The 26,558-nt window shown below is 41.0% G+C and overlaps 1 protein-coding gene across 1 annotated transcript; it reads right to left on the bottom strand.

Moving 5' to 3' along the window:
• Positions 1–3,855: 3,855 nt before the first annotated feature.
• tmed6 (transmembrane p24 trafficking protein 6) lies at positions 3,856–18,355 on the bottom strand. Its single transcript, XM_067997582.1, has 5 exons — positions 18,291–18,355; positions 15,196–15,424; positions 12,760–12,886; positions 8,600–8,751; positions 3,856–4,100 (listed from the first exon to the last, which is right to left on the bottom strand). Exons 1-5 carry the CDS (start codon positions 18,353–18,355, stop codon positions 3,867–3,869), a joined length of 807 nt encoding a protein of 268 aa, XP_067853683.1. The 3' UTR covers positions 3,856–3,866.
• Positions 18,356–26,558: the final 8,203 nt, after the last annotated feature.

Genomic DNA, 26,558 nt, shown 5'->3' with positions numbered 1-26,558 from the left:
GGCGTTCTGGCATCTCTTCTCCTATCAAGGCAAAACACAGAGAGGCGTGATTGAGTGATGGTTGCATAGTGACCCGCTGCATGCATTGGTGTGGGTGGGGTGACCATGAGGGAGATGCATGGGAGGGTGCATGTGAGACATAGCCATGAGATTGTATGAGGATTGGTTTGCGTGGTAGTGTTCGAATGGGAACTGGGGCGGTGAGTAAGCACAGGCAAGGTGAGGATGATGGTTGAGTGGATATGGGGAGTGATGCGAGAGTGTTGTGGTAGCAGTGCAGAAGGAGTTGTGCGGTGGTGGAGGTGATGTGGAAGACGGAGTGTGGGAGAATGCGTAAGTATACTCATTTTGGCCGACCTGGTTAGGTCATTAAAGCGCTTCCTGCACAGGACCCAGGTTCGGGAGATGTTACTGCTGCTGCTGACCTCCTCCGCCACCTCGAGCCAGGCCTTCTTGGTGGCAGAGGCAGGCCACTTCCTCCCATCCGCTGGGAAAAACATTTCCCTCCTCCTCCTGACCCCATCGAGCAGCACCTGGAGTGAGGAGTCTGAGAACCTTGGAGCAGCCTTGCCTCTGGGCTGCTCCATGCTGCCAATTTGGTTCTTTGCTGCAGGAGGAGCATTGGAGGACTGCCCCTTTAAATAGGGCTCCTCCTGTTGACAGCGGGTGTGCAGTGCACCCACTGCGCAGGTCTGCAACGGGAAACCCGGAAGCACGCGTAAGTATCTTCAATTAGGCTGCGATCGCGTGCGGAGCACACCGATTTCACTGGGCATGTTACCCATGCGCCCAGTCGACCCCACGCTGCCAACCTGCATCCCTGGTAATATCGGGGCCTTGGAGTTGCTAAACTCTTGCTAATCTTCACCTAAATTTTCTGGATTTAGATAAATGGAATGTGCCTTGTGCAGAAAGAGTGTGCATTTCATATCAGACAAACAGACACTCTAACAATGCAGATTTCTCAGTTGCTTGGTTTGGGAGCTCTTATCATGGTAATAGGTTTCTGCACTTGTCAGACAACTGGCTGACCAATAAAAAAAAAGAAAATGTGGAAATCTCAAGTGTGCAGCTGGGAGGCCAGGCAGATGAAATTTTAGATATCAAGAAGGAAATAAAGGGAAATAATTGTATTCTTTATTCTTCAATGCATTCAAAGCCCAGTCTACAGTATTTTTTTGTAATAATGTTTGAAGGTATTCTAGCTCAGTGCAACATTCAGCCTTTCATTTTCTAATAGGTAATTCATATACTTACAGAGTTCACGTACAATGTTGATTAAATCTTCCTGCAAAACAGAACAAATTTGCTGCAATGGGATAACAGTGCACTGCATCAGCAGACACATCTTAAACCCTCCTACCTGTTGATCTCTAAAGTTTGTGTTGAAATTGAAGATCTGCATTGTTTTTGAGTTGTGTCTATTTAAAACTTTATATGAAATTGGTGATTTTTGTGTATTTATATATTTGCAAGAAATAAAGGGAAATGTTTCTTTTTAAATGAAAGGATGAATCTACAGAAGTAGAAAAGTATTGCACTCTACTGAGCATTCACAGCTTTATCATCATACTTTATTTAACTCAAACATTTGGGGGAATATAAAAATAAGTCAGTTAAGAGAGTTTGGAATGTGGTTGCATTCATTCTTCAGCTAATCTTAAGAGCAATGCACACATTTTCTTTTGAAATGCATAAGGCATATAATTTGTATTGGTGTTATTTGATAATAGGCTGAGTTAAAATGCTACCTGAGAGCCATCCATGTCAGTTTCACAGACAGTAGCTCCAGTTTCAGCAGGTATCATTTCTGCAGGCAAGATGAGCATATCTATCAACTGACTGCTGACACACAATTACTCATGCATCCACTTACAAGATCAATAAAGTTTCAATCCTCTTAACAGCATAATAATATTGTGACTGCAGGAACATTATTGATTTGACTAAAAGGTTCCCAGATAAAATCTGACAAAGGATCTGCACCCATCTTTTCTTCTTTCAGATGCTGCTGTATATTTCCAGTATTTTCTATTTTTACTTTGGGCTATTGAGGGAGAAAAACAAACTTTCAGGTTAAACAGGATTTGGTGACTGAGATAAAAGTATTGCTTTGATGTGGACAGTCCGGTAGGAACCGTTGTAGAGCAAGCGTGAGCAGAAATTCTGGCTGTTTCTTTCCATCTTGAGGCTTTCAACACTAAAGGCTAATTTCTGTGTCCTTGCTGCTGCCATACTGAGATCAGTTAACCCAGGACAAATTAGGGATCAAACCTGGAATCTTCCTGGTCTGTATTTTTAGGTGACATAGGTGAAAAGGGTTAAAATGGAGAATGCTGACCCCAGTAAAATAAAGAAACAGTACATAAATAAGAACATAAGAACATAAGAAATAGGAGCAGGAGTAGGCCAATCGGCCCTTCGAGCCTGCTCCGCCATTTAATAAGATCATGGCTGATCTGATCCTAACCTCAAATCTAAATTCATGTCCAATTTCCTGCCCGCTCCCCGTAACCCCTAATTCCCTTTACTTCAGAAGATTCCATTTTCTGTCTGAATTATCATTCTGGTGCCCTTGCAAGGAAAGGTAGATCCCACCTGGCATTCTTATCATTCTCTGAACATTGAAAACATCCATACATAGAATCACAGAACCTTACAGCACAGAAGGAGGCCATTCGGCCCACTGTGCCTGTGCCAGCTCTTTGAAAGAGCCTCTTTGGATGGACATTGTATTTCAACCATCTTGGTCATTTTGTGGTCACAATTTTGCCACTTAGCAAGCCAGAACATTTTGGAACTATTCGGAGATTCAACTTAATTGGAAGGATGAAAAGAATGTGAGATCCCTTAGACCTTCTTTGTCCCTAATGAAGGCATCAATGTATGAATCAGGACCTTGCCACTCTGGTGCATTTAGTGACTGAGCTATTGGATGATTCATTCCTGGGATTGCCCCTTGTGACCCCCCCCCCACCCACTCACCACCACCCACCCCCATGCGCCCAAAATTAGATGTGTCTGAATTTCTAGGACAGTTCCTTTATTTAAAGTCCCCCAAAAATTAGACTGAGTTTTTTTCTTTCCAAGAGATTCTTTCTTTTAAAAGCAGGTGCCTATTTGGCACAACATATAGTCCCAATTCACTGAACATGGAGTGGTAGGTTACGGCTTATCTTCATTTAGTAAATATATCGAGTTACATTGAGCTAGATTGAAACTACAGCATAGAAGCAGGCCATTCGGCCCAACTGGTCTACGCTGGCATTTATGCTCCATACGAACCTCCTCCCTCCCTACTTCATCTGACCCTATCAGCATACCCTTCCATTCCTTTCTCCCTCATGTGCTTAACTAGCTTGGATTTAGAATATTTATAAATCTAAACAAAATTTGAGTTTAGGAAAAGAAAATCGGGAAATGGAGAACAAATTAAACATGAGAAAGAAAGAGAAAGATAAATAAACATTTTGGTTGTGATCTTTTGTCCATCCAGTTTTGATGAAGGGTCATCTCTGAAAAGTTAACCTCTTTCAAAATTTGAACATAATCAATAATCAGAAATTAGCAGCTTTGTATATCCACATTCCTATTAAAGGGATTAAAGAACATCCACAAGTTTCAGGCTGGCATATTTAGCATATTTTTGTATTTGTGGGTAGATCAACCTTATTGTGTTGTGAAGCTATAGTAGGTGTAGTTAAGGCTTCAAGGAAAATAATTAAACTAGGAATGAATTGTCTCTTTCAGGTCTTTGACAAACTGAACACCAGATGAAAGAATAAAGCTTGATTAAAAATTGTTCATAAATATTTTTAATAATGCAATGATATTAACACCATTACTTTCCTTGAACATAACTGTGCCTAACATCTGGGTTTTTCTTTGGCAGTGGTGATTCTCACAACAAACAGGCGCTTCAGAAAGTAGAGTTGTGAAACACCAGCTAAAACAATGACAACACTCTGGGCAAATGACCACCAATTCACATAGTTATAGTTTGCTAGTACAATGAAGTAATCAGCTCCTTTGTGCATTCTAGCAAAGTTATAGTATCTCCACATATGGAAGACGTAGTTATGCACTTTGATAGTAGTCTCCTGTGAGAGAGGGAGAAAGAGAAATTTTAAATTAGGCACAGGACATGATATTTAAAAATGATAATTGACACTATGGATAAGAAGACCTATATGAAAATTATAATAAGGTAGTAACATAAAAATGTGCATGCGTGTGCGCAGACACACACAGTAGATAAAGACTCAAATCCTGTTAGAAACTACCATCTTAGTTCCTGGTCTATGCTGAGTTAGCTGGTCTCAGGCAGTCAACAGCAGGGACATTACCTCAGTATCTCTGGGGTGGGGATGGGGGGAAAAATCTGATTGCTATCTGGTGGCCCTGGCTAGAAAGTGCATCTATGTGAGTGTTAGATGACTAGGGGTTCAGGCTCAGCTGTGGAGCCTTTCATTAGCAAATAGCCTACCAACAGTCGGTGCCTGGACTCGCAGATGAAGAATGGGTGTGATAGGACTGCTGGGTTTCCACTGAGAATCAGCATCTTCGGGTGAGAAGGGAGAAAATTAGGTGCTTCTGTTTCCTCTATAATTTGGAGTAGCAATGCATGTGCACATGTGTGATCCAGGCTTGCCCATCTGATGTGGTTCTTGGAAGAAGCTAAGGTACCCTGGCCATGCACACATCACACATATTTCTTGGCACCTTGCCTATGGACCTGAATGGGCAGAGTTGCACTAGTAAATAGGTATAATTAGCAGCTCTAATGCATTGCAATGTGCAGTGGATTACAGGTCAATGAGTCAGTGCCTTGTTTTATGTTGAAGCCAATATGACACTTTATAATGGCACCAGACTACCACCTTGACTAGATCTCAGAGATGATGCAGACAGAAGCTCTGGATTCAGTGGCTCCCAAGTGGGATGTTCATGTCACATTTACACCACTAAGAGCATAAATATGGCATAAATATCCTTCTGAAGAATCAGCTTGGCTCAGTTGGTAGTAATCTTGCCTCTGAATCAGGAGGTAGTGGGTTTTCAGGACTTGAGCACATAACCAAGGCTTATACCCCGGTACAATACTGAGACTACTGTATTGTTAGAGGTGCTGTGCTTTGGATGAAACATTAAACTAAAGTTTCTACAGTGGTCAGATGGATACTAAAATTACTCATGGCAAGAATCAACGAAAAGCAGAGAACTCTTATGGTGTGCTAACATCCTTCCTTCAATCAACATCACCAAAAATAAATTAACCATTCTTATTGCTGTTTGTGGGATCTTGCTGAGTGAAAATTATCTGCCACATTTACCTACATTTCTCAATCAGTGTAATGAAACAGAAATCATGTTATTTTTATCCTATTTTTACTGAAAGAGGAAGACATTTTCTTTGAGGCCGTTCTTAAGCAAGTTTTTGTACTAATGGCAGTTTTAGGGTATAAATATGTTATCAGTTTTTCAGGTTTTAAGTGTTTATTTTGGAAGGGGAAAGAGAATCATCAGGCACCACAGATTTTAATCTATTAAATAATTTGGTTCAGAAAAGTTTGTTTCCATGTTCAAATTAGTGGCACAAGGCAACACGTGTTTAGTAATAGAATTCTGCTCTATCACTTCCAACAGGTGTTGCTGAAGCTTAATATATGCCAACCATCAGCATTTCACATTGATAGTCAGTGTTCCTTCATCACTGTCATTGTATTAGCAGCAGGCCTCAGAAATCAGTATTTTGCAACCTTTCCCCAGAATTTTATTGTACGCATGCGTGAATACACGTAGTCCTCACGTGTGTATGCCAACAACTTATACACATGTGCGGAGTTTCAAATCAATGGGAAGAATACCAGCTTAGATGAGGGGTGGAAGAACAGTACCAGCTTAATTGGGTTGAAAGGGAGAACAATTTATTACACAATAAATGGGAGGAAAATGAGAGGTGTAGAGGAACAAAGGGACCTTGAAGTGCATGTCCACAGATCCCTGAAGGTAGCAAGACAGGTAGATAAGGTAGTTAAAAAGGCATTCGGGATACTTTCCTTTATTAGCCGAGGCATAGAATGTAAGAGCAGGGAGGTTATGCTGGAGCTGTATATAATATTGGTTAGACCACAGCTTGAGTACTGCGAACAGTTCCAGTCACCACATTACAGGAAAGATGTGATTGCACTAGAGAGGGTACAGAGGAGATTTATGAGGATGTTGCCAGGGCTGGAGAATTTTAGCTATGAGAAAAATTGGGTAGGCTGGGGTTGTTTTCTTTGGAACAAAGGAGGCTGAGGGGAGATTTAATTGAGGTATATAAAATTATGACGGGACTAGATAGAGTGGACAGGAAGGACCTATTTCCCTTAGCAGAGGGATCAGTGACCAGGGGGCATAGATTGAGAGTAATTATTAGAAAGATTAGAAAGGAGCCGAGGAGAAATTTTTTTCACCCAGAGGGTGGTGGGGGTCTGGAACTCACTGCCTGAAAGGGTGTAGAGGCAGAAACCCTCAACTCATTTAAATAGTTGACTTGAAGTGCCGTAACCTACAGGGCTACGGATCAAGTGCTGGAAAGTGGGATTAAGCTGGATAGCTCTTTTTCGGTAGGCACGGACACGATGGGCCAAATGGCCTCCTTCTGTGCCATAACTTTCTATGATTCTATGAATGCCAGGTTGAATTGAGGAAGGAGAGAGAAGAGTGCCTGTATGATACAAAGATGGGAGGGAAAGTGGAGAGTGAGAAGGACATAAAAAACCTACAGGGGGATATAGACAGGCTGGGTGAGTGGGCGGAGATTTGGCAGATGCAATACAATATTGGAAAATGTGAGGTTATGCACTTTGGCAGGAAAAATCAGAGACCAAGTTATTATCTTAATGGCGAGAAACTGGAAAGTACTGCAGTACAAAGGGATCTGGGGGTCCTAGTGCAAGAAGATCAAAAAGTTAGTATGCAGGTGCAGCAGGTGATCAAGAAGACCAACGGAATGTTGGCTTTTATTGCTCGGGGGATAGAATATAAAAACAGGGAGGTATTGCTGCAGTTATATAAGGTATTGGTGAGACCGCACCTGGAATACTGCATACAGTTTTGGTCTCCGTACTTAAGAAAAGACATACTTGCTCTCGAGGCAGTACAAAGAAGGTTCACTCGGTTAATCCCGGGGATGAGGGGACGGACATATGAGGAGAGGTTGAGTAGATTGGGACTCTACTCATTGGAGTTCAGAAGAATGAGAGGCGATCTTATTGAAACATATAAGATTGTGAAGGGGCTTGATCGGGTGGATGCGGTAAGGATGTTCCCAAGGATGGGTGAAATTAGAACTAGGGGGCATAATCTTAGAATAAGGGGCTGCTCTTTCAAAACTGAGATGAGGAGAAACTTCTTCACTCAAAGGGTAGTAGGTCTGTGGAATTTGCTGCCCCAGGAAGCTGTGGAAGCTACATCATTAAATAAATTTAAAACAGAAATAGACAGTTTCCTAGAAGTAAAGGGAATTGGGGGTTACGGGGAGCGGGCAGGAAATTGGACATGAATTTAGATTTGAGATTAGGATCAGATCAGCCATGATCTTATTGAATGGCGGAGCAGGCTCGAGGGGCCGATTGGCCTACTCCTGCTCCTATTTCTTATGTTCTTAAGTTCTTATGAACTGGGAGGGAGGGTTAAGGTTAGAGGTGAAGAGAGTGTCTCTGTGAAAGTGTGGGCGGTTGGACAAATATAATGTCTCTGTGAAGTGGGTGCGAGGGAGCATTGTTCTTTTCTAAACTTGGATGTTTGGGGGGGATTGGATGTAGGACAGTGAATGATAAATAACTTTTGGAAAAATGCAATCTGATTGGTTTGTTGAAAATCCAAATCCCACTTTGTTTTCCATTTTTAAGTTAATAATCTATTAATTGTGAAGTATACTAGAGATTAAAATGAACCAAAATGTATAACTTTAATGGAAAAAAATTTTTTTTTTGAGGGAGAATGCCCCTGCCTTCATTTACTTACATTTTTGTGTTCTCCAATACATGTAGTGTAGTCCTAAAGTTTAAGTTACAAAGCTCATGTAACTATTTGTTTTTGTGTTAGAGCCGTTCTGGAGTTGGCAGCTTTTTGGGGCTGTGTCAACTTTTGCTAGTTTTCTAGGTTGGCATGTGTGGAATAAGATACTGAAGGCTAAATGTGCAACCAATGCATTTTTATCCAACGGTTTACCTAAAAAGGGTTAATGCAACCTACCAATTTCTAGTTTAAGTATTGGCTGAAATAGCCAAAGTAGACAATGAGGGCACCAAGGCTCTTTCTCAACATAAAAATGCTGGGCTTTCCCATTTGTAATGAATGCCCCTTCACCAATGTTTGCAAATCTAATGCCTGTTATCTTGAAGTTGTTCTAATTAGCACAGTGTTACTGCTTATGATAGTTATACCACGGAGTAGGTATAACTATCATAAGGGAAAAGAACAGATCAGACCACAATAGCATCTCGGTGATTCGAAGGGAAGGGGAAAGGAGAAGGAGTAAAACGGAAGGGAGAAGGAGTAAAACGGTACTAAATCTGCAGGACATCTTAATCTGATCAATGTTTCTCACCCGAATAGCAGAAACAGTGTCATTCAGTTGAACTTTTCCTTTATTTTCTGCTTTTTTCTCACCAGAACCGTCATAGTAAACTCCAAAACTGATAAAGATTTGCTTTGATCCAAAGTGTGACAAAACGTTGCTCAAACAAAGTTGATAAAAACCTGAAAAAAAAACAAAATATAACAGTTCATAAAATGTAATATTGTTTTAACCATTTTCAAACATTTTCTGTATTATTAACAGCAACCACTTGCATTCATACATAGAAAACCATCCCAAGGCGCTTCACAGAGGAGTAAACAGAAAATAATAAAAGCTAAGTGAAAGAAGGTGATATTAGGATGAGTTACCAAAAACTTGGTAAAAGAGGTAGGTTTTAAGGAGGGTCTTAAAGGAGGAGAGAGAGGTGGACAGATGGACAAGTTTAGAGAGGGAATTCCAAAACATGGGGCTTAGGCAGCTAAAGGCACAGCCGTCAATGACAGAGCGAAGGGAGCGGTTGATGCACGAGGCCAGAATCGGGGGAATGGAGAGTTAGAGAGAGTTGTAGAGCTGGAGGATGTTACAGAGATAAGGAAGGGCGAGGTAATGAAGGGATTTAAACATGAGAATAAGAATTTTTAGTTCGTGGCATTGAGGGGCTGAGAGCAAATGTAATTCATCGAGGACAGGGGTGATGGGTGAATGGGACTTGGTGCAGGATGGGATATGGGCAACAGAGTTTTGGATGCGCTACAGTTTAAGGAGGGTGGAGGCTAAGAAACCAGCCCGGCATTAAGTGACATAGCTTCCAAGTTCTCTCGATTCAAGAATCGTTCCTTTAGATTGGAAAATTGCACATGTCACTCCGCTATTTAAGAAAGGTGAGAGAGGGAAACCGGGGAATTATAGACCAGCTAGTCTAACATCTGTCGTCCAGAAACTACTAGAGTCTATAATTAAGGATAGAGTGACTGAACACCTTGAAAATTTTCAGTTCATCAGAGAGAACCAACGTGGATTTGTAACGGATAGGTCATGCCTGACGAAACAGACTGAATTTTTTGAAGCGGTGACTAAAGTAGTGGACACGGGAATGCCTATGGATGTTGTTTATACGGACTTCCAGAAGGCATTCGGTAAAGTCCCTCATAAGAGACTGTTAGCTAAAGTCGAAGCTTATGGAATCGAGGGCAAATGATTGACCTGGTTAGGGAATTGGCTGAGCGGCAAGAGACAGAGAGTAAGGATAATGGATAGGTACTCAAACTGGTAGGATGTGACTAGAGGTGTCCCACAGGGACCTGTGTTGGGACCTTAACTATTCACTATATTTATTACCAACTTAAATGAGAGGATAGAGAGTCACATATAAAAGTTTGCCGATGACACAAAGATAGGCAGCCTTGTAAGCAATGTAAATGGAAGTATAAAATTGCAGAGAGATATTAATAGATTAATTGAATGGGCAAAACTGTGGCAAATGGATTTCAATATAGGCAAGTGTGAGGTCATCCACTTTGGACCTAAAAAGGATAGATCAGAGTACTTTCTAAATGGTGAAAAGCCCGAAACAGTGGAGGTCCAAAGAGACTTAGGAGTCCATGTACATAGATCATTAAAATGTCATGGACAGGTACAGAAAATAATCAAAAAGGCTAATGGAATGCTGGCCTTTATATCTGGAGTACGAGACTACAAGGGGGTAGAAGTTATGCTACAGGTATATAAAGCCCTGGTTAGACCACATCTGGAGTACTGTGTTCAGTTCTGGGCACTGCACCTTCGGAAGGATATATTGGCCTGGGAGGGAATACAGCGGAGATTTACTAGAATGATACCTGGACTCCAAGTGTTAAGTTACGAGACAAGATTACACAAACTAGGGTTGTATTCCCTGGAATTTAGAAGATTAAGGGGTGATTTGATCGAAGTTTTCAAGATATTAAGGGGAACTGATAGGGTAGATAGAGAGAAACTATTTTCGCTGGTTGGGGAGTCTCGAACTAGGGGACATGGCCTAAAAATTAGAGCCAGGACTTCCAGGAGTAAAGTTAGGAAACACTTCAACACACAAAGTGTGGTAGATGTTTGGAACTCTCTTCCGCAATCGGCAGTTGATGCCAGCTCAACTGTTAATTTTAAATTTAAGATCGATAGATTTTTGTTAACCAAAGGTATTAAGTGATCTGGGTCTAAGGCGTGTTTATGGAGTTAGGTCACATATCAGCCATGATCTCACTGAATGGCGGAACAGGCTCGAGGGGCTAAATGGCCTACTCCTGTTCCTATTTCCTATGTTTTTATAACATTAAGGTGCAGCTACAGGCAATGGGGATGGACACAATGGGACTGATTTTAAACTCCAAAAATGGGTGGGTTGGGGGCAGGTGGGAGTTGAAAATAGTTGTTTTTTGGGTCACGACCGCAACCCGGCTTTATTTCCGGGTTTAACATCGACGCATAAAAGTACAGGCTTCCCATTGGGAATGCAAAGTCCAAAAATTTTGCGGTTACGACCCAAAAAAACAATTATTTTCAACTCCCACCCACCCCTAACCCGCTCGTTCTTGGGGTTTAAAATCACCCCCAATGTCTCATAAATTTGACCCCAGCCACTGTAAAGGGTGGACACATCAATCTCACTGGTAATACAGAGCAGAAAAGCTGAAAGTGCATCCCTTTTACCTGTATAATCTAGACATGCTCACTCTTCTAAAATAAATCAGTCCAGGCCTCCCAATATTCCCTATATCCACGACCATTGAATAATCCAAGGGAAAAATATGAAGCTGCCCTCAGTGCCAAACATTTCATTGGATGATAAATGACTATTTGGTCGATCAAAACTTATACCTATAATACATTAAACCTCCCATCATGACATCTAATTAAGTCCAGTGGTCAGTATAGCTCTGGAATCGATGAGTAAGAGAAGGTTTTTCCCTGCTGCACATCAAAAAGAGCTACAATATCTAGCATCGGTAATTTTCAAAGCATATACAGCATTTATACAATGAAAGCAAAAACTAGCACTTCATCATTCAGGAGTGATGATGCAGAGTGGAAGACTTTGAAATGATGATACGGGCCAGATAATTTCATTGAAACCCAGACATAAAGGAACACTTGGAATAGTGAATCAAAATGTGCTAGCAAAATTTCCAACTGGTAGTTAAGATGCTAATGAGCTAGCTTTGATGTTTCCTTACAGACTGTGAATAATAAGACTTATTAGCTTGCCTCAGCAATCAAAACGCTCCTCACATCCATTGTTTTGGCAAGTCTTTGATCCTGTTTTCTGTGAGAAGCAAGGGATAGACACAAACAGGCAGGTTTTGTTTGAAACAGAATGCTGTGAGGCAGTCAGGTACTGAAAGGCTATGAGAAGTATACAATGTAGGGGAGCTAGAAATTAGTTTGTTTAAATCAAGCCAGATGACCCACTAATGTGGGAAGTGCAGCACGCTCACTGTTTTTGCATTATGATGTGAAGAGACATTCCACCCATTCAACCAAGTAAATGCAAACATAACTGTTGCTCTGTATGTTCACTCACTGTAAAATAAAGCCACTAATCAATTCACATCAGGCCCCGTCTTACCAAGTGCTTACTCCGTCCACTTTCTGAGAGATTAAAGCAGTGCATACGCGAAACACATGAACATCCAGTTCCGGTCATAAGTTACAATTCCATGTTACGCTATCATACATATAGATACAGGGCAGTGCGAGTCAACTCCCACAAAGGCAAGGTGCTCAGACTGCTTATGGGATCAAATGATACCACTGAACCGAAGAATGTATCAACAGCAGAACCAAATTTGTAAAAGTAAGAAAATGGTCATTTCGAACTAATGTAAATTTGAGTCTTTCCTTTTCCCTCCCACTATTTTGTTTTCCTTTTTTTTAAAAAAATCTCCTCACTCCCAGTAGGGTAGCCTGGGCTGTCCTTCCCCAGGTCTCTGTTAATATTTTTGAGCAGGATACCTAGAAGTGTATCACTCCATGGTATAACACATTAGATCACCACCTTACCCTGTCACAGAATGGAATATTCAGTCTCACAAGTTCCTACATTATGTGGCAATGGCATAATAATGTTACAAAAGTACAAAAGACAAATTTCAACAGCACAATCACCAACTCCTCACTAGTACTATTGCTTGAAATAAGCTGACAGTACATACCTGATTCATTTGTTTTGAAGTTGATTTGGCCACTTGCCTCACTGGATGTATCGATCAAGTGTCCATTGGGTGCATTAACTGTGGCAATGATAGCTCTGTCTTTCTGTAATCCCATCACCCACTGAACCTAGGAATTAGATTTTAGGGAGATGTTTCAAACAAATAAAATGAACTATTATATATCGAGATAATGCTGCTTATAACATTCATGAGTAGTCAATATCCTTCAATAATATATGTGCAGTTGTGCATTAATGTGTAACTATGGACAGATCTCAATTGATCTGCAATCAACCTATTTGCAGGTCAATGCATAGAAAATTCCACTTTATGCTGAGGAAAACCAGTACAATTTTTTTTAAAATGCAAAATGTAAATAAATAAAGTTGTTAGTGTAGTGGTTATATTACTGGACTAATAATACAGAGGCCTTGATTAATAAAGAACATGAGTTCAAAACCCACCATGACATTTCGAGAATTTGAATTCAGTTTTTAAAGAAGTCTGGAAATAAAAAGCCGGTATCAGTAAAAGTGATCATGAATATTTCATTTTTTTGTAAAAACGCAACTGGTTCACTGCTGTCCTTTAGGGAAGGAAACCTGTCATCCTTACCTGGTCTGGCCTATACGTGACTCCAGTCCCACACCAACGTGGTTGACTCTTAACAGCTCTCTGAAGTGGCCTAGCAAGCCACTCAGTTGTATCAAACTACCACAAAGAATAACAAGAATAGAACCAGCCCGACCACTTAGCTGTGACCTAAGCATCCAATCAGGACACGAGGAAGGCACACCCGAATCAATCGACCCTGCAAAGTCCTCCTCACTAACACATGGGGACTGGTGCCAAAGTTGGGAGAGCTATCCCACAGACTAGTCAAGCAACAGCCTGACATAGTCATACTCTCAGAATCTGGATACGCATAGGCAGAAGAACCAGAGAGAATAGATTCAAGATTGTGAAGGGCAACATTGGGGCAGGCATCAAGAAGTATTTATTTGATGCAGCAAATAATCAACAACTAGAATGGTCTGCCAAACAAGGCGGATGAAACCAGGTCACTGTACTAATTTAATGAAAAAGTCAGTTGCAATAATGGGAGACATTTAGGTTGGTATTCTGAAAGGATAAATGGCCAGACGGGCCTTCTTTATCCAAATCTACCTTGTGATCTGGTGAACCTAGCTTGCCCTATAGCTCAGCAAATTTAACCAGTAAGCAGCTAAGCCATAAAGACCAGGGATGTCAAGGTTTGATCCCAGTCTGTGCTGAGTTAGCTAATCACATCTGGAGTGGCTATAGAGTTGCTACAATTATCCTGGATGCCAAGGATTAGCAAGGAGAATTATCAGACAAGGTTCCTGTTTCTGATCATTATCGAGTGACCCAATTGCTTTGTCAGGGTATTTGTGGTCTTCCACACTACCCTTTTTCATTAAGCTGCCATTTAAATGCTTAATGCAAATCCAGAGATCTTGCATCCTGAGTTCATCATTTATCCAACCTAGGTGCTTTTACTTCACAAATTGGCTTATTGACAGTTGCTTTGTTCTTTCTAACTCTCATTCATAACTTTACATAGCCAGCTGATGCTATGAAGACCCTTGGTGAGAAAATTAGCAAAAAGATTTCAATCTATGGATCCAGAGGAATTGTATTTCTCTTCACATAATGATAATTGGGTGGTTGTCAACTATTTAAAAGAAAACAGTAACATCCCAATTGTGACATAAGTAAATACAAATACAAAGAAATAGTTGAAAAATTGTGTCTTTTTTTGTTAGAACAACGCAAATTACAGGGTTATATAATGGAAATGTTTACAATAATGAAAGAATGGGACAAGGTAGATAGAAACAGATTGTTTCCATAGTAGAGGGGTCAAGAACGAGCAATATAGATACAAGATTAAATGTAAGAGATTTAGAACAAAGGCCAAGAGAAACTTCATCGCACAAGAGTTGTGAGGATATGGAATTCACGTCCAGGGTTAGTGGTTGATGGAGAAACTGTCAACATTCAATGTTAGATTGGGTAGGTGGATGAAGGAAAAGGAGTTGAAGGAATATTGGAACAGGGTATGTAAATGTGATTCAAACTATTTACTCGCATGGAGGGTAAATGCTGACACAAACTGGTTGGGCCAAATGGTGTGTCTTTATGTTGTAACTTCTATGTATTTCTATGTATTAGTGCTGTTTGTTAGTCAGAGACAGAGAATTTCTCATTTGTCAGTAAGTTAAAAAGTATTTCTACTTAGAATATAAGTTAAAAATCACAACTATAGATTCAGGTAATCTCCATTCCCAATATTAAATTGTAACATGTTGAAATATTTATCTGTCCCTCGAATTCTTAAAATTTATTTTCAACTTTCCATTTTATTTATAAGCAGTGATGTGACTTAGAGGAAAAAACAATGCATGATCCTACCTCGTAACTGAAGTAAAAATATCCTGTTTGGTGTGCATACTGCCAGAAACATTCCTGTCCACCTCCTGGGACAACGATGGAGAAATCATATTGATCTGCACCATGGAATATGTCAGATTTACTGGGACCATTCATAGGTTCAGTTATTTGACATCTTCCACTTAAAAGCAGGACAACACACACGTATACAAATACAGCCCCTGGTGCAGACATTTTACTGCAGTGGTGTCTGGAGAATTCCAACAAGCAGAAAACATTCAACTCAGAAAATGATTAACTTTTTATCTAATCTTTGCAACATATTAATCCTACTTAATGTCCTTAGCACCTGTGAAATATACATTTTTAAACAAACATCTTCAAAAAAAAAGTCCTAATACTGGACTGAAAACTACACAATCTATATAAAAGTATGCATTATTCCTTCACTTCACAAAACTTGCCAATTGAAACAAAAATTGATTATATTTATCATCTTCTGAGTATAAAAAAAAACCATCAACCTTGTAACTGGTACCCAATGGCTACATTGAAGATGACAAATGGAAAGCAAATCCTTGTGATCTGTGTTGCTGGCAGAATGCAAGTTACAAGCACGTTCTATTTGCATTTGAGGTGGTGAGTCAAGATCTGGCATTAATATCTTTGGGGAAAAAAGTCCAGTTTTATATATCATCTTTAGTTGTGGTCCTCCATGGTCTTTTGAGTGTCTTAAGTTAGAAGATTTAAACATGTAAAATGAGAATTATGAGAGTTTACAACAGAGAGGTTAATTTAACTTCCATTATTCAATGGAAGTTTAAAAATAAACTATTAGGTGTGGGAAATCATTATGCTCTCTCTCCTCTGAGCTCACTGCCCTCCTATTTTCCCTCTATATAAACTCCCCTACCCATATTCACAGCCACCCCCTTGACCGTGCCATCTCTCGTGGCCTCTCTACTCCCATCACGCCATCTCTGATCACTTCCTTGCATCCCACTCCACACATATCCCTCTTCCCCCTCCCAACCTCACTTCCTTCTGTATTCGCCTCTGAAAAAAACTCTCCCCCAAGTCACTTACAATGCCACTTTCAAATTCCCAACTGTCTAGCCTTTGGCCCTCCATTCACCACGATATTTCCGCAGCTACCGATCTGCTCAATCACACCCTCACCACCACCTTTGATGCCCTTGTCCCCATTAAAACCATTACTCTCTCTCACCCCATTCATCCCCCTGGTACAGCCCTCGTCTCTGCTCCCTTAAGTCCAAGGGACGCAGACTTGAATGTTTATGGCGGACAACTGGTTTAGCCATTCATCACCAGATCTGGCTGGACCACATAAAGCACTATCAGGTCCTGCTCTCCTCTGCCAAAATTGCTCACAATTCCAGGATCATCCTCAAATTCAAAGATAACCCCCGGCTTCACTTCTCCACTATAAACTGTCTCTTAAACCCCTCTCCCTTGCCTCCTCCACCCTCACCGCCAATAAAAAGTGCGAGGAGCTCATGGATTGCTTTGTCACTAAGATTGAGACCATCAATTTAGCTTCCTCTGCCACTTCCCTCCCTTCCCCAAGCCCACCAAGACAAACTTCCCCTAAGGTTCCCCCCTGCCATAGCCCTGAACTCACATCTTTCTCTAATTTCTCTCCTTTCTCCCCTCATGCCCTCTCCAAGCTCAATTTGACCATGAGACCCACCTCTTCCTCACTCACCCCTATTCCCACTAAACTGCTGACTAAAACTTCCCTTCCTGGCCCCCATGTTAGCTGATGTTATTGATGGTTCCCTCTTCTCAGATACTGTACCCCTCGCCTTCAAATCTGCCGTCATAGGAACGTAGGAACATAGGAACAGGAGTAGGCCATTCAGCCCCTCGTGCCTGCTCTGCCATTTGATAAGATCATGGCTGATCTGTGATCTAACTCCATATACCTGTCTTTGGCCCATATCCCTTAATAACTTTGGTTGCCAAAAAGCTATCTATCTCACATTTAAATTTAGCAATTGCGCTAGTATCAATTGCCGTTTGCGGAAGAGAGTTCCAAACTTCTACCACCTTTTGTGTGTAGAAATGTTTTCTAATCTCACTCCTGAAAGGTCTGGCTCTAATTTTTAGACTGTGCCCCCTACTCCCAGAATCCCCAAACAGCGGAAATAGTTTCTCTCTATCCACCTTATCTGTTCCCCTTAATATCTTATAAACTTCGATCAGATCACCCCTTAACCTTCGAAACTCTAGAGAATACAACCCCAATTTGTGTAATCTCTCCTCGTATCTTAACCCTTGAAGTCCGGGTATCATTCTAGTAAACCTACGCTGCACTCCCTTCCAAGGCCAATATATCCTTCCGAAGGTGCGGTGCCCAGAACTGCTCACAGTAGTCCAGGTGTGGTCTAACCAGGGCTTTGTATAGCTGCAGCATAACTTCTGCCCCCTTGTACTCCAGTCCTCTAGATATAAAGGCCAGCACTCCATTAGCCTTATTGATTATTTTCTGCACCTGTTCATGACACTTCAATGATCTGTGTACCTGAACCCCTAAGTCCCTTTGGACATTCACTGTTTTTAACTTTTTACCATTTAGAAAGTACCCTGTTCTATCCTTTTTTGATCCAAAGTGGATGACCTCACATCTGTCTACATTGAATTCCATCTGCCACAGTTTTGCCCATTCACCTAATCTATCAGTATCGCTTTGTAATTTTATGTTTTCATCTACACTGCTTACAATACCACCAATCTTTGTGTCATCGGCAAACTTAGATATGAGACTTTCTCTGCCTTCATCTAAGTCGTTAATAAATATTGTGAATAATTGAGGCCCCAAGACAGATCCCTGCGGGACTCCACTAGTCACATCCTGCCAATGTGAGTACCTACCCATTATCCCTACTCTCTGTCGCCTTTCGCTCAGCCAACTTCCTAACCAAGTCCATACTTTTCCCTCGATTCCATGGGCTTCTATCATAGCTAACAATCTCTTATGTGGGACTTTATCAAATGCCTTCTGTAAGTCCATATAAATAACATCCATTGACATTCCCCTGTCCACTACTTTAGTCACCTCTTCAAAAAATTCAATCATGTTTGTCAGGCACCACCTAGCTTTCACAAATCCATGTTGGCTCTCAATGATTAACTGAAAATTCTCAAGGTCTTCAGTCATCCTATCCTTAATTATAGACTCCAGCATTTTCCCCACAACAGATGATAGGCTAACTGTACTCTAATTCCCTGGTTTCCCTCTCTCTCCTTTCTTAAAAAGCGGAGTGACATGTGCAATTTTCCAATCTTGAGGGACAGTTCCTGAATCTAGAGAACTTTGAAAGATTATAGTTAGGGCATCTGCAATGTGCTCACCTACTTCCTTTAAAACCCTGGGATGGAAACCATCTGGTCCTGGGGATTTGTCACTCTTTAGTGCTATTATTTTCTTCATTACTGTTGCTTTACTTATGTTAATTTTATTCAGTCCCTGTCCCCGATTCAATATTAGTTTTCTTGGGATTTCCGGCATGCTATCCTCTTTTTGTACTGTAAATACTGATGCAAAGTAATTGTTCAACACGTCCGCCATTTCCCCATTGTCAATGACAACATCACCACTTTCAGTTTTTAAGGGGCCAACACTGCTCCTGACCACCCTCTTTTTCCTAATATAACTATAAAAGTTCTTCGTGTTGGTTTTGATATCCCTTGCAAGTTTCTTTTCATACTCTCTTTTTATAGCTCTTACTATCTGTTTTGTGAACCTTTGTTGATCTTGGTATCTTTCCCATTTGCCAGGATCTGTGCCATTTTTTGCCTTTTTGTATGCCCTTTCCTTATGTCTTATACTGTCCCTTAACTCTTTAGTTGTCCATGGCTGTTTTTTTTTGGCAAGTAGAGTTCTTGCCCCTCAGGGGTATAAACCGATTCTGTATCACGTTAAATGTTTTTTTAAACATTTCCCACTGATCATCAGTCGTTTTACCCATTAACAGATTTGCCCAGTTTACTGTGGACAGTCTCTGTCTCATCTCATTGAAGTCGGTCTTACCCAAGTCTAGAATCTTAGCAGCTGACTCACTTTTTTCCCTTTCAAACACTACATTGAACTCAATCATACTGTGGACAATCTCTGTCTCATCTCATTGAAGTCGGTCTTACCCAAGTCTAGAATCTTAGCAGCTGATTCACTTTGTTCCCTTTCAAACACTACATTGAACTCAATCATGTTATGATTGCTATTGGATAGATGTTCGCACACAGTTAAGCTGTTAACTAAATTTGGTTCATTACCCATTAATAAATCTAGTATGGCTTGCCCCCTTGTTGCCTCTAGGACATACTGCTGTAGAAAACTATCCCAGACACACTCAAGAAATTCACTACCTTTCTGACAGTGCTAGTCTGCTTTTCCCAGTCTATGTGAAGGTTTTGGTCCCCCATTAAGACCACTATGCCTTTGTTACACACTTGTCTAATCTCTGCATTTATACAATCTAGCACTTCAGAGCTGCTGCCAGGGGTCCTATACACAACTCCCACTATAGTCGTAGATCCTTTCCTATTTCTCAATTCAACCCATAAGGTCTCTGTTGGCTGCTCACCTCTCGTTATATCCTCCTTTATCATTGAAGTGATTTCATCTCTAATCACTAAGGCTACTCCTCCCCCCTTCCATTTTCCCTATCTCTCCTGTAGACCTTACAACCCGGTATATTTAGTTCCCAATCCTGACCATCCTGCAGCCATGTCTCAGTAATAGCTATTATGTCATACCCTCCAATTTGAATTTGAACCAGTAATTCATTTAATTTATTCCTTATACTCTGTGCATTTGTATATAGAACTCTTAGTTGGGCCACACACCCTAGCCTGACCTTCAGCTTTGAAGCTGGGTTAATCACCCACCTCCTCAAAAAATCCACCCTTGACCCCTCCGTCCTTGCAAACTACAAAAGTCTTTGATTATGTTGTCACCTCCCAAATCCGTGCCCACCTTTTCTGCAACTCCATGTTTGAATCCCTCCAATTAGGTTTCTGCCCCTTCCACGGTACTAAAACTGCCCTAATCAAAGTCACAGATGACATCCTATGTGACTGTGACCATGGTAAACTATCCCTCCTCATCCTTCTCGACCTGTCTATGGCTTTGACACGGTTGACCACACCATCCTCCTCCAATGCCTCTCCTCCATCATCCAGCTGGGTGGGACTGCGCTCGCCTGGTTCCATTCTTATCTATCCAGTCATAGCCAGAGAATCACCTGCAATGGCTTCTCCTCCCGCTCCCGCACCATTACCTTTGGAGTCCCCCAAGGATCTATCCTTGGCTCTCATCTACATGCTGCCCCTTGGCGACATCATCTGAAAGCACAACGTCAGGTTCCACAAGTACTCTGTCAACACCCAGCTCTACCTCATCACCACCTATCTCGACCACATCACTGTCTCTGATTTGTCACGCTGCTTGTCCGATATCCAGTACTGGATGAGCAAAAATTTGCTCCAACTGGATATTGGGAAGACTGAAGCCATTGTCTTCGGTCTCTGCCACAAACTTTGTTCCCTGGCTACCAACTCCATCCCTCCCCACGGCTACTGTCTAAGACTGAACCAGACCGTTCACAACCTTGGTGTCCTATTTGACCTGAAATGAGCTTCCAACCACATATCCGTTCCATCGCCAAGACCATCTACTTCCACCTCTGTAACATCGCCCGTCTCCATCCCTGCCTCAGCTCATCTGCTGCTGAAATCCTCATCCATGCCTTTGTTACCTCTGGACTTGACTATTCAAATGCTGTCCTGGCCAGCCTCTCATCTTCCACCCTCCATAAACTTGAGCTCATCCAAAACTTTGCTGCCCGTATCCTAACTCGCACCAAGTCCCATTCATTCATCATCCCTGTGCTTGCTGGCCTACATTGGCTTCCAGTCTGGGAACACCTCGATTTTAAAATTCTCATCCTTGTTTTCAAATCCCTCCATGGCCTCAACCCTCCCTATCTCTGTAACCTCCTCCAACCCTACAACCCTCTGAGATCTCTGCGTTCCTCCAATTCTTGCCTCTTGCGCATCCCCGATTTTAATCGTTCCACCATTGGTGGCCATGCCTTCAGCTGCCTAGGCCCTAAGCTCTTGAATTCCTTCCCTAAACCTCTCTGTCTCTCTACCTCTCTCTCCTCCTTTAAGACGCTCCTTAAAACCTACCTCTTTGACCAAGCTTTTGGTCACCTGTCTGAACATCTTATGTTTCTTGGTGTCAAATTTTGTTTGATAACGCTCCTATGAAGCGCCTTGGGACATTTTACTACGTTAAAGGCGCTATATAAATGCAAGTTTTTATTTGTTGTTGTTGGAGTCTGGAACTCACTGCCTGAAAGGGTTGTGGAGGCAGGAACCCTCACAACATTCAAGAAGCATTTGGATGAGCACTTGAAATGCCATAGCATACAAGGCTACGGACCAAATGCTGGAATATGGGATAAGAGTAGACAGGGCTTGATGGCCGGCGCAGACAGGATGGGCCGAAGGGCCTCTATCCGTGCTGTATAACTCTATGACTCTAAAAAATGCAATCATACACAAACTTTTCAGACTTATTTTGCTCTCTAAATTGGGCGGTTATATATTTTTAAAAAATGTATGATAGATATCTGAAAATTAAACAATCTTGCCCTCTACTGACCAAGTTAATTCAGCATTATGTACATTGAAAGGTATAAGTGTCAGCAGTGACTAATTAAGAACACTGCACCCTAAAGTTCTCATGGCTCATGATGTTGCAATGATTGATTTTATCTGAAGAAAAAGAGGTCAGTCCATCACTGTCCAGGCTCACACAAGAAGTTTAGCTATTTGAGTGAGATAACAGAGGGCTGCTGATGTTTGTGGAAGTGTAATTTAACGTGAGTTCCTATCTTCAAGAGAGAAGGGGAGAAAATGAAAACAGAAAAATTGAAGGAAAAAGGGGAGGCGAGGAGGAGACAAAGAGGGGGAGACAGAGGAGGGAGAAAAGAGGGCTGAGGGAGTGAGGAGGGGAAGGGGAGAAGGAGAAAGGGAGAGGAAGGATGGGGTGGGGAGAAGTATGGGAAAGGAGAGGGAGGGGAGGCAGGGGAATGGGAGAGGAGAGGTGAGAGATGGAGAGAAAAGAGAAGGGGAGGAGAGAGAGAAGGGGAGAGAGAGGAGAGGGGAAGGGGAGAGTAAGGGGGAAAAGGGAGAGGAGCGGGAGATAGGGAGGGGAAGTGAGGGGAGGTGTAAGAATATAGATATGTTATTACGTTTTCTAATACAGAACAAAGACAGAACAGCTAATGTGGACAGAATTGGTTTGAACTGAGTGTTCACAAATCCTGTATTTTCCCCTCAATGACACTGATAATGTTGGAGAAGGATGCATTACAAGGCCGATGACATTGTACTGAAAGGATAGGTACATATAGATTATTAAATAAGCTAGTTGGCATTCATACAATATGGAGCTAAAAGGATTGTTAGGTTGATAAAACAGGCTTTTGATCACAGCTGGGGGTAGTGTAAGAGAAGGAAATTACTGCCGTATCAATAAGGCAATAGGTTTCTTTTACTATAGAGCATAACATCAAAGGTTTGAATAACAAAGACTATGACTCAGGAAAAGCAAGAATAGGAACTGACGGTATGGTGAAACAGGACGAGAGGCCCCCATAATTTTCCAACAATCTGTTCAAAGATCTAAGGGTCATAAAACACCCAATAGAGTTTGAATCCAGCAGGAAGCCAGACAATGAAAGAAAATGGTATAAAAAGATACACAGTTTCACTCAGTAGGAACTTTTACACTACCTTCAAGATCAGATAACGTGCACAGGCTTAGATAAGCTATGCTCACGACTTCCCGCCAGAAGTTCCCTACACAGATGGTTTTAGACATAAGGCTAAATGTGTACTATTCTACATGAAATTTTAAGATGAATGTTTTGAAACAATAATAAATGAGGTCAACTGTCAGACATATTACTGTCTCTAGCTTTAACAATCTGTTGAAAGGATAAGGAAGGAATTATCCAACATTTTGGCAACTGTCGGTGTTAGCTAAGACCAATAGTTGTTCGAAAGTCAAATCCGGGAACGGCCAGATCTGATTTAATACAACTTATACGGTAGTAGAATGGATAAATGTGTTCATTTCAGATATTTGAACGATGTAACAGTTAGGAGAATATGTAGACTAATATCCTGCTCGGCCTGGTGGCGGACCCCTAAAGATTGGAAATCTTATGGGACAAACCGATTCTCTGGGTGAATTAATGGAGCTCCTTAAAAAGGATGACACTAAGGCCACTGTGATACATGGAGTGTTTTCGGCGGTTATAGCCCTGTCCGACTGAATGAAATGTTTAATGAAAACTTACAGGAAAAATAAAATAAGCAGAAACAGTTAGAAATAGAAGCACAGGAGAAGGAAATCCAGCAGTTTAAAGAAAAGATTGTTGACCAATAAGCAGCAGTACCTTGTTCAGTAGCATTTAAAGTTTCTGTAGAAAGGGACCGCCTCAAAACTGAGAGTGAAAAGAGAAAATGTGAGAGGTGTAAAATGGTCTGGGAGTTGCAGGAGTGAAAGAGGCAGTTGTAATGATTCAGCAACAGAGAAATTTACTGGGACTTTCGACAAGTTCTCCAGTGCCCCCTTCCCCATGTACTCTATGCCATTACATCATTTAATTTGTTCAACAGAGAGGAAGGCGAGAAATTGTGCAGGAGGTTGAGAAATTTGTATTAGCCCTTTCACAGCAAACAGAGGCTGTAAAGCAATTATGTCAAAATTCTTTCGTTAGATATGCGAAAGGTAAGAACTGACTTAGGAAAAGAAATTGAAAGCCCACAGCAAACATCGGAGATTAAAATTATTGTGAGAAAACAGAATTGAAGTAAAAAACTAACAGAAGATGGAGAGAAACTATTTCTGCTGGTTGGGGAGTCTCGGACTCGGGGACATAGCTGAAATATTACAGCCAGGACTTTCAGGAGTGAAGTCATGAAACACTTCTACACGCAAAGGGTGGTAGAAGTTTGGAACTCTCTTCCACAAATGGCAGTTGATACTAGCACAGTTGTTAATTTTAAACCTGAGATTGATAGATTTTTGTTAACCAAAAGTATTAAGGGATATGGGGCTGAGGGGATATGGAGTTAGGTCACAGATTAGTCATGATCTCATAGAATGGCAGAACATGTGAGGGGCTAAATTGCCTACTCCTGTTCCTATATTTGCTCCTAGAAATTTTGTTCAGTGGGTGGGGGAGTTAGGATTTGTTTACATCCTTTTTAGCAGTGGGGAATGGCTATTGGTATTGTTGCGTTGTCGAGTGGATTGGTATTGTTGCGTTGGACTTTCTGCTCATGTGGTGGGAGTGGAGAGTGGGTGTTTTGGGTTGCCATTGGATGCTGAACTTTGTGCTGCCTTATGAGTTAATTTAGCAGGGAGTTGCTCCTTCCCAATATTCAATATTTCTCAGTGGGTTGAGGGGCTGGGGGGAGGTCAGGGGTTGATTGGCTTCAGATGTGATTTGAGAGATTATTGTAACTTCCTGGGTAAGGGGGCACAGATGTGGTACATGTATTTGTTAGGAAATATCAGCGGCGTTCTTCTGTCAATCCAGAGCGTACCATTAGTGCTCGTAGTTTCCCTTTCATCTCTAGCAGTCACAGTATGGGAGTTCAGATCAGCATTGGACAGTGGAGTGATTACTGCTAAATATGCATATGGTTACATTTGGCAAATTTGATTCTATGCTACAAGGGCTCTTTGGAAAATTACCAGTTCAATTTACTTTCTGCTGAGTTTTAAACCTTTGGTCTCCTGGTCCACTACGATGTTAATTTGGCAGGTGCTGCGTTTCTGCTGCTTTTTTCTTGCCACTTCCGCTTGTTAATAGCTATTCAATTCCTACTTGAGATTTTAGGTGAGCCACAATAGCATTTTTGTCTGTTGCTATCGCATTCAAACTGCTCACCTGGCTTTACAGTAGTGTGTGTTGGTTGTGCCGGTTTCTGGGAGGCCACAACCATTAATTTTTTTTAGGAAGATGCACCAGTTGATGATTAAGAGTAGCACTTGAAGCTATCATCTAACATTAGGTGACATTTACAGTGCAAACTACTGGTTCATTCTCTTTGGAACCTTGAGACCACTCGACATTTTTAATATATAATTAGCAATAAATACTTTGCTAAAGATTTCAATTATATTTTCACTAATATTTATAAGAATTGAGTAAGAAAACAAATGACTTAAAAGCAGGCAGCAAAGCATAGCAGTAAATGGATCTTTCTTAGCCTGACAAGCAGTGGCTAGTGAAGAGGCCCCAGGATCAGCACTGGGACTACTTTTGTTTACAAAGGATGTCATGGCACTAGTTCAATGAACACCACTGAAGAGAGTTGAATTGTTCATTTGTCCCATTTGGTATATGTGGGATTTTGCTGTGTGCAAATTGGCTGCTGCAATTGCTTAGTTCAAAATGTAATTCTTTGGATTTGAAGTGCTTCGGAATGTTCTGAAAACATGATAAATACAAGTACATTTGCTCTTAATCCTTTTATCATTTTGAACACCTCGATCAAATCCCCTATCAATTCAACAGAATACACAGCTCTAATTGTGGTCATTGTAACTCAGACTGGTACAAAAGAAAAGGAACACATCACTAACGTGAAAAAATACAATTTATTTTCAGTGGGTTTCAATCATGACCTATAGCATTTGAAAAGCAGAAAACATTAAAAATGAGAGATTTCAATATTTAGGGAAAAAGCTATCAGTAACAGAATATGAATTGTGGAAATATTTCTGTATGGAACATGCTTAAATCCTTTGTATAAACTGGATTAAAAGGGGAAAGAGTGCAGCTTGCATCAGTTAAGCAATTATTTAACATGAACCGACTTTGCAATGCACTTTTTAAAATTCTTAATTGTGATAAATCTGAAGATTTCAACATTTCCACTGACATGAAGCCACAAGGATCAGATGCAACCTTCCAGACATCAGACATTTGTTCATACTATACATGTAGACCACATTTGTTTTTGTTATAATTGCAAACATCATGATACTGTACTTTATTGTACTGTATAAGCAATGCGTTAAACTATAGGAATTGTGAAACATTTTTCTCCACTTTGCTATAATTGTGTAAAATATACATCTTACGAAACTGACAAAATTTAAGTTAGAAAAGACCTAAAGCAGTCAATTGTCATTTATATATTTTGTACAATACTAGGCTATGCATTACTAGTGGCAATTCCTGCAGACTACTTGCACAGTCAGAACTACCTGTGATCCTTGCAAGAAAATTACATTGAGACATAAAACTCCCTGCATCACAACTTTTTTG

Source organism: Heptranchias perlo, chromosome 16 (genome assembly GCF_035084215.1).
Source record: "Heptranchias perlo isolate sHepPer1 chromosome 16, sHepPer1.hap1, whole genome shotgun sequence".
Taxonomy (NCBI): domain Eukaryota; kingdom Metazoa; phylum Chordata; class Chondrichthyes; order Hexanchiformes; family Hexanchidae; genus Heptranchias; species Heptranchias perlo.
This window is presented reverse-complemented; position numbering and strand designations above follow the sequence as displayed.